This window comes from Pan paniscus, chromosome 18 (genome assembly GCF_029289425.2).
Source record: "Pan paniscus chromosome 18, NHGRI_mPanPan1-v2.0_pri, whole genome shotgun sequence".
NCBI classification, from domain to species: Eukaryota; Metazoa; Chordata; class Mammalia; order Primates; family Hominidae; genus Pan; species Pan paniscus.
The window spans coordinates 38,378,365-38,387,362 of NC_073267.2; the positions used below are offsets into that span (position 1 = coordinate 38,378,365).

The following is an 8,998-nucleotide window of genomic DNA, read 5'->3' on the forward strand; positions in this document are numbered from 1 at the left end:
AGGCCCTTACAGCCTGTCCCCATGCCCCTCCTCTCTCCTGCTCAGATCCGGGATCTCCCAGGACACTACTTTGAAACGCTCAAATTCCTTGTGGGCCATCTCAAGACCATCGCTGACCACTCTGAGAAAAACAAGGTGGGTAGGAGTCCCGCATGGAGTCTGGGGGAGGCAAGCACGGACTTACTGTGTGGGGGCCCTCAGCACGCACTGAGCTCCTGCAGGTCCAATAACTCAGGCCCCTCTAGGCACGCCCTCCTCCTATGACTGCTCCGTCCCCATCCCGCTCCTACATGCTGGTCAGTGCTTTCCCCCAGAGAGCCATCTCCTGAGTTTCTGAGGGCTTTCCAGAGGCAGGGAACCCCGGCTCCCCGTATCCGATGCATTGCCATCCCCCGACTTAGCTCAAGTCCCTCGCATTGCATTTTCCTCATCAAACCCCTTATGCCTTCTGGTTCTGCAGTGGGGAAAATGAGGGGAGTGATAGGATTTTTTGTGTTTTTTGTTTGTTTGTTTTTTTGAGACGAAGTCTCACTCTGCCACTCAGTCTGCAGTGCCTTGGCACGATCTCGGCTCACTGCAACCTTCACCTCCCGGGTTCAAGCAATTCTCCTGCCTCAGCCTCCCGAGTAGCTGGGATTACAGGCACCTGGAAGTGATCGGATTTTTTCCCAGGCCTAAAATAACCCCTGGGACCTCCAACATGTTTCCTACTGCAGGGTCTCCCACTGCTGGCACTGACCACTCAGGGCTGCCCTGTATAGGTGTGCAGGTTGGGCACTGCTCATGGCTGCTGGGCCTGGGGATGAAAGGGGCTGAAATCTGGCCTGTGCTCTACTCATCAAGCATCTCCATGCCCATACAAGGGGGTGTCCACCCTCTAAGCTCGGGACTGGTGAGGATGTAGTTGGGGACAGAGGCCTTAGGGGCCAGAGTGAGGGAGGACTGAGTTCAGGATGTTGACAGTGACCTGCTTTCCCTGCTGCCCAGATGGAACCCCGGAACCTGGCCCTGGTCTTTGGGCGGACACTGGTGAGGACGTCTGAGGACAACATGACAGACATGGTGACCCACATGCCTGACCGCTACAAGATCGTGGAGACACTGATCCAGCACGTAAGCCCCTGTTCCGGGGGTCACCCGGCAGCCCCTGGGGCCCAGGCCATGTTCCTCTGAGCCCCTCACTCTTGCTCAGCCTGGCGGGGTGTGCCCCAGGAAGGGCTCGGCAGCTTTAGAGCATGCTGCTAGGGTGGTATATACTCCTCCAAAGCCATGGGCTGCATTTCAAGGCAAGGCAGGAATGGATCCTGGAATCCTTGCTGCCCTGGGATGTTGTGTCCCCAGCAGGAGAGTCAAGAGGCCCCCGAGCGTCCAAGATGCCTGGGAAAAGCAGAAGAGGAGGAAGGGCAGGGAAGGTGCTACAGGTGGAGGGCGGAAGGGGCAGCTTCAGATGGTGACCCCTGGAGAGGTGTCCTGGCAGACACGAGCAGATGGGGGCCAAGGTCTGGCCTGACATCAGGAGGCCCCGGCTCTAGTGACTTTCCCTGCTGGCCCCACTGAGGTTTTGGGGAGGTAGTGGTGATGTCCATGGTAACAAGGGGTGGATGGGGCAAGGCACAGGGCCTTGGCCTGAGGCAGGATCCTGCACCAGTGCTTGGCATGTACTGGGCTGGCCACCTCCCTTCTCATGGCTTCCTGGATGCCAACAGCCCTGGTCCTGTAGGTTCTTGTTACTGTGCATGGGCGGAGGAGAACCCAGAGTGGCCAGCAGAGGGCTCAGGAGGCCTTGGTCTTCCAGAGCCCAACCCTAAGGCAGCACTGCCGCCTTCTGGGGCACACACAGATGTCATTATGAATCATAGATTTTCCATTTCCAATTCTTGTTACAGCCCACAGAGGATGAGAACAGAGCCCCTCCTGCCAGGGGAAATAAGACTGGCAGCTGGTCAGAGGAAGGGAAGCCTCAGTCCCAAGCCCCCTAGACACTTTAAGGAAGGAAAGCTGGGCCCTATCACCCCCATTTTACAGAGGAGGAAACAGGCTCAGAGAGGCAAAGCAACTTGCTCATGGTCACACAGCTAATAAGTGGCAGCCCAAGATTTCAAGCCAGATCTGACTGACCAAAGCCTGTGTTTTCCTCCTGCTATCAACCCAAAGGCCAGACTCCTAGGTCCCTCCTTGAGCTGGCTTGGGACGGAGGGAGGGGGCCAGGGTAAGGACGTGAGGTGGTGGGCAGCTGAGCCATGTTAACAGCCTTGCTTGCCCATCTCCTCCTTCACTGCATGCTCAGGGCTCTGAGCCACAGGAGGGAGCATCACAGCCTGCTGCATCCGGACACTGGGAACACCACTCCAGAGCTGTCTGGGAGGCCAGGGCTGCCCTGCAGCGTCGGGGATCCTGGTGAGGCCTTGGGAAATCTTAGCTCTCCAGGGCACCAGGGAGCCCCGGAACCTCCCAAGAGGGTGTGTTTTGGGGGCAGCAGCAGGGAAGAGTGGGTGTCTGGCCCTGTGCTCCTGGAGAAGCCCCTGGAAGCCCAAGGTCTGAGGTCAGCTGAGGTGTCAGGAACTGCAGCCTTCAGGGAGGAAGGAGGCCAAAGCCCCAAGGGGGAGTCCCTGCTCAGGGCAGGGTGGAGAAGGTGGAGTTTGTCTCATTTAGCACTGACACTAGCGCCTGGCACACAGTGGATACTCAGTGTTTGTGGAGTATAAATGAATGAGTAAATTGCCAATTGAGGTTATATCAGGCTGGGCTTTTCTTTCTCTTTCTTTCTCTCTCTCTCTTTCTTTTCGCTTTCTGGGTTTTTTGTTTTTGTTTTTGTTTTTTTTGATAGAGTCAGTCTGTCGCCCACACTGGAGTGCAGTGGGTAAATATGGCCCACTTCCAGGCTCAGGCGATCCTGCCATAGCCTTCTGAGTAGCTGGGACTAGAGATGCCACCACCACACCAACTGGCTAATTTTTGTATTCTTTTGTAGAGATGAGGTCTTACTATGTTGCCAGGGCTAGTCTTGAACTCCTGGACTCAAGCGATCCTCCCATCTCGGCCTTCCAAAGTGCTGGGATTACAGGTGTGAGCCATCACGCCCGGCCAGGCTGGGCTTTTCTACTCAGAGTTTCATTCCCGAGAGCTAACTGAGCTAGTGTCCTTCCCTTCTCTGCCTCCTTGGCATTTGAACGTAACCAGCCCTGGATGATTGTCAAGGGAATGAGCCACCCACTCTGCAAGCCCTGAAAGCCTGCCCACCCAAGCGTGCCAGCTCTGTCTAGCCCAGAGGCTCCATAGCCAGGGCAGTGCTGCTGTCACTTGGGGCACCCAGACCAGTCTTCAGGTCGGAAAGAGGGTGGCAACTGAGGGGTAAAGAGGAACAGCGACTTGCCCAGGGCCACGCAGCAAGATAATGGCAGAGCAGAGAGGAGAGCAAACCTGGATGTCTGATCTTGCAGCGGGCAAGTTGCCAGGAGCCTCTACCTATGTTTACGAAGTCAAGTGGAACCCAAACAAAGATCACCCAGGGCATTTGCTCAGGGACTCACTCAGCAAAGGCAGTGATACCTAATGTTTCTCAGCTTCAGCACTAGTGACCACTGAGGTCCAGATAAGTCTTTATTGTGGGAGGCTGTTCTGTGTGTTATAGGACATTTAGCAGCATCGCTGGCTTCTACCTGCTGGATGCTGGGAATATCACTCTAGTTGTCACAATCAAAAATGTCTCCAGACATTGCCAAGTGCCCCCTGGGGTGGGGGATTGACGGCAGTGGCTCTAGGGCCAGCCTGCTCCTATGTGCTCTGTGGCCTTGGACAAGTTCCTTACCTGCTGTGCCTCAGTCTCCACACCTGTAAAGTAGAGATGACAATACTGTTTACCTCACATTGTTGTGAATGTCTGCTAAAGCACTCACGGCGGTGCCTGGCAGGTCCTAAGTGTTGTGTGAGAACTGACTGTCATCCTCTTCCTTGTGGTCATTATTCCACGCCAGAGACAGATCCAGAGACATGCTGGGAACACGGAGGTGAATGGGAGCCTGCTCAGAAGGAATATTGCCAGCGGGTGTGGTGGTGCGTGTCTGTGGTCTCAACTACTTGGGGGGCTGAGGTGGGAGGCTGCAGTGAGCCGAGATTGCGACACTGCACTCCAGCCTGGGTGACAGAGTGAGACCCTGACACACACACACACAAAATCCATAAAATGATGTTTCTCATTCATTTATTCATTTAATAATGTTTATCAGAGTAAGAGCTGCATCTCTTTTTGCTCTGGGCTATGTCCAAGGAAGCCCCACAGAAGGACCCACCCTGGCCCTGGGTGCAGGGCTGGGGTCGTAGTCATGGAGTTCTTGAACTGCCTTAGAGGACCATGATGAGAACTTAGCCAGGCAGAGCAGGGAGAAAGGGCATCCCAGGCGGAAAGAACAGCATGTGCAGAAACAGGGTGGCAGGAACTAGTGTGGATTCCTCTTGAGAGCCGTGGCCACCTGGGCACTTCCTGTAGACGCTGTGGCTTGCAGAGTACTTCTGGGCACCTTCCAACTCGAGTTAACAGCTGGCTTCTTTGGGCCGATCCTCAGGCTCCCCCTGGTCAGCCTGTCTCTGGAAGCCGCACTTTTGAATAACGGTAGCTGACATCTATTATACATTAACAACGTGCTGCACTCAACGTTTTCCATACAGTGTTTCATCTCAATCCTCCTCAGGCCTAGAAGGAGGTACTCACATCATGCCCGTTTTAGAGATAAGTAAATAGACTTACAGAGGGAAAGTAACTTGGCTAAGGTGAACTCGAACCAAGATAACTGACTCCAGAGCTTCCATTTTTCTTTTTCTTTTCTTTCTTTTTTTTTTTGAGACAGAGTCTCACTCTGTCGCCCAGGCTGGAGTGCAATGGCGCGGTCTCCACTCACTGCAGCCTCGGGCTCCTGGGCTCAAGTGATCCACCTCAGCACCCCCAAGTAGCTGGGATTATGGGCGCATGCCACCATGCCAGGCTAATTTTTGTATTTTTAGTAGAGCTGGGGTTTCACCCTGTTGGCCAGGCTGGTATTGAACTCCTGACCTCAGCTGATGCACCTGCCTCAGCCTCCCAAAGTGCTGGGACTACAGGTGTGAGCCACTGTGCCCGGCCAGAGCTTGCATTCTTCTTATCTTCCTTTGCTCTCTTCTCTTCTATCTCTTTCTTGTTTCCCTTCTGGCCTTCCTGTGCTGTTTGATTTAATCACATGTCAGATCATGAGCAATAATAACTGAGGCTCATGGCGCATGCTCAGGCAAGTCCCCTTGTTTCCCCTCTTTATTCCCCTAGGTGCCCACTCTTAATAGGCTAATATGTGTCCTTCCAGGACACCTTCCACTTATTGTAAATGCATGGCTATCCTTAAATATATATAATATTCTTTGTGTGTTTTAAGTCTACATAATGAGATTATAAATTGCCTGTTCCTGTTCTTTCATAGGTGTTGAGGGGGGTAAAGGGTAATTGCCTTAATTTTTATTCATTTTTTTTTTTGAAATGGAGTTTCACTCTTGTTGTCCAGGCTGGAGTACAGTGGTGCGACCTCAGCTCGCTGCAACCTCTGCCTCCCGGGTTCAAGTGATTCCCCCACCTCACCCTCCCGAGTAGCTGGGATTACAGGTGTGCACAACCATGCCCAGCTAATTTTTATATTTTTAGTAGAGATGGGGTTTCACCATGTTGGCCAGGTTGGTCTCAAACTCCTGACCTCAGGTGATCCACCCACCTCAGCCTCCCAAAGTGCTGGGATTACAGGTGTGAGTCACTGCACCCAGCCTGTCACTGTCAATTTCTAATGCTTATCAGTTTCTGTGTCTTCCTTCCACCACATCTAAAAACCAAAAGTGGTGGGTGCAGTGGCTCATGCTTGTAATCCCAAAATCTACAATTTTTTTTTAAATTAGCTGTGCAAGGTGGCACATGCCTGTAGTCCCAGCTATTCAGGAGGCTGAGGTGGGAGAATCTCTTGAGCCCAGGAGTTCAAGGGTACAGTGAGCTAGGATCATGCCACAGCATTCCAACCTGGATAACAGCGAGAGACCCTATCTCAAAAATAAATTAATAAATACAATAAAAGCCAAAAGTGCCTTAGTTATTTCTTGGAGCTTGCCGAAGTCCATCTCTTTACTTGCTCAAGTATTCAGTTAAGAGAGTCTTTGTGTAATAAATTTTCTGCTGTCTCAGGATAGCTTTATTTCAAGGCCAGGTGTGGTGGCTCCAGAGAGCAGGAGGTTCACTTAAGGGGTGATTAAAACAATCTGTGGTATGCCTGTAATCCCAGCACTTTGGGAGGTGGAGGTGGATGGATCATTTGAGGTCAGGAGTTGAGACCAGTCTGGCCAACATGACGAAACCCCATCTCTACTAAAAATACAAAAATTATCCAGGCGTGATGGCATGCACCTGTAATCCCAGCTACTTGGGAGGCTGAAGCCAGAGAATCACTTGAACACAGGAGGCAGAGGTTGCAGTGAGCCAAGATTGCACCACTGCACTCCAGCCTGGGTGACAGAGTGAGATTCTGTTGGAAAAAAAAAAAAAGAATAGCTTTATTTTACATTCTCATTTTTTTAAATGAGAGTTTAGCAGGGTATAAAATTCTAGGTTCCTTCAACACATCAAAACTTACTTTCTTGTCTTGTCTTCTTGTGTCTTGCTGCTGAAGGTTCCAAGCACCTGTGATATGTGTTCATTTATAAGCAATCTGGATTTTTTTTTCAGAAAACTTAGAATTTTATCTTCAAGATTCTCAAATTTTACAAAACATATTAAACTGTGGGGGTCTTTATTTTGTCTCTTGTTTGGCCTTTATGAGAAAGCTCTTGCCTCCTGCCCCTCAGGAAACCTCCAACACCTTTCTCCTGTCATTTTCCTTTTCTGGGCTGAGTATGTGACACCCCTGTTGTCAGTGTGGCACCCATGGGTGGCAGGTGGCCTGGGGCATGCTTAGCTGTCACAGCCATGGACCTGGCCAACACTAAGGGCACTGGTGCCTCCCTGCCCCCCGGCTCGCTGTGGGGAGTATACCATAGGGGTGTGCCCAGGACAGTGTTTAGAGAAAAGCAAGTAAAAGCAAAGCTCTCCCTAAGCCTATCTCCCGTCTGAGGTGGCCGCTCCCACTCACTGCCATGTCTCCTCCCACACTGGGGTCCCACCTTTTCTCTCCCCCAGTGTTTTTCATAGTCTGTGGAGTCAGGTTTTAGCGTCCATCAAGCTCCCTCTGAGCCCTCTTTTGCAGCCCCGCCAGCCTGGGGTTTGTTGAGAGAGAGGCACCCCTTGCCGCCTGAGTGGGTCCTCTGGAATGAGCGGGTGGAAGAGACTCTTCTTTCCCATGCTGATTTCATCCCTTCCTTTTGTCTTCTCTGCAGTCAGACTGGTTCTTCAGTGACGAAGAGGACAAGGGAGAGAGAGAGTAAGTGATGCCGCGGGCTGGGCTGGCATGGGGGCTGGTCTGGGGTGAGCCCCAGTCCTTGGGGGTGGGGCAGGCAGCGAGACTTAAGCTGGGGAAGGTGTCTGTCCTTGAGGCTTCCCTCAAGTCTGATGGAGGAAACACAGACCCTCTCCTCAGGAGCCCCTAGTCTGATAGAGAAGCACAAAGCTTGCCTTCAGGAATCCCCAGTCTAAATGGGGGAGATACAGGCCTTGCTCAGAGGGAACCCAATTCAGGAGTAAAGGCAGCTCCTGCCCTCCAGGCTACTGAGAAGGACTTAGGTTGGAGGAGTTCCAGTCTAGTGCGGGAGACACAGCTCCTGCCCCTAGCTGAAGGGGCCGCTCTGGCCTTCGTGGTTCTGAGATGTTGAGGAAGGCACAAAGCTGTCTAACAGGGGACATGTAGGAATCATCCTCAAGAGCACCCGGCTGATGAGGGAGACGGTCCCTGCCCCAGTGAGCCCGGTCTGATGGAGGAGACACGGGCTCTGTCATCAGGGCACCCCCCTCTGGGGGGTCGGCAGCCCAGCATCTGAGGGCATGCCAGCTGACCCCTCCTCCTGTTCGCAGACCCCTGTGGGCAACAAGGAGCCTCAGGCAGTGCCCAACATTGAGTACCTCCTGCCCAACATTGGCAGGACAGTGCCCCCTGGTGACCCGGGGTCAGGTGAGCACAGGGGCCTGGGAGTGGGGAGGCGGGAGGGTGGACACTGCATTCCTGAGGGTCCCAGATGCCTGGCTAGATGCCCAGCTTCCCTGTGCCACCCCAGCGGGGCCCTCCCCTGCCAGCCACCATGGAGATGGGGCTGTTGGGGGCCTTCTCCCTCCCTGGGGAAGTCCAGCTTGCCCCGTGCCCACCTCCTGTCCGTGCAGCTGCCCCGCCCCAGGCAGGGTCTGAGCTTTGTTCCCCCTCTCTCACTGGTTTCTTTCCTCAGTCTTTAATTTCTCATGGGCTGGCTGTGTCCCTCTGGGCATGTTCCTCTTTTTAATTTTTCTTCCTTTTCTCCTTGCACCCCCACCTCTCCCTCCTCCTCTCCCTGTGCTCTCCTCCCACCCCTTTCTCTTCTCCTCCCCCTCCCCTCCTCCAGCGGACCTGTTGGAGATTTAAAAGGTACAGTGCAGTGTCGCGGCCTCGGTCACTAACAGTGGCGGGTGATTATAAGAAGGCTGGGTGGGCACAGAGGCAGGCAGAATGTCCCGGACTGTGAGGACCCCACACTGACATGCCAGTTACCCCTGCTTGTTATCCACTTGCCCCAGCAGTCCATGCCCCTCCCATCCTAGAGCCCCTTCTCAGGAGGAAGGAGGCACTCACTGGGCCCAGGGCCCTCCCCGTTGCCTGGACACCTGGGCATTGAATTGCTGCCCTTCTGCAGTGCCACAGACCTTGTGGCCTCTCTTTGCCGAGTCTCACCACTGCTAGTCATCCGGGCTGGGGACTGACACTCTCTGGAGACCAGCGATGCCACGCCCAGAAGCTTCTCTTTATCTCTAACTCCTGCCTCAGTCACCCCAATGGGCCGCCTCCTCCTGCTTGAGAAACCGGGGCCCTAAGTCCTGTTTGCA

General features: G+C 53.5%; 1 protein-coding gene across 1 annotated transcript in view; it reads left to right on the forward strand.

Moving 5' to 3' along the window:
* Positions 1–8,540, forward strand: part of LOC129394105 (rho GTPase-activating protein 23-like) — a 30,119-nt gene extending 21,579 nt beyond the window's left edge. Inside the window, 5 exon segments of the mRNA XM_055099310.1 lie at positions 46–135; positions 988–1,113; positions 7,372–7,415; positions 7,957–8,099; positions 8,521–8,540. Of these exon segments, the coding sequence (XP_054955285.1) occupies positions 46–135; positions 988–1,113; positions 7,372–7,415; positions 7,957–8,099; positions 8,521–8,540 (423 nt within the window).
* The last annotated feature ends 458 nt before the right edge of the window (positions 8,541–8,998 follow it).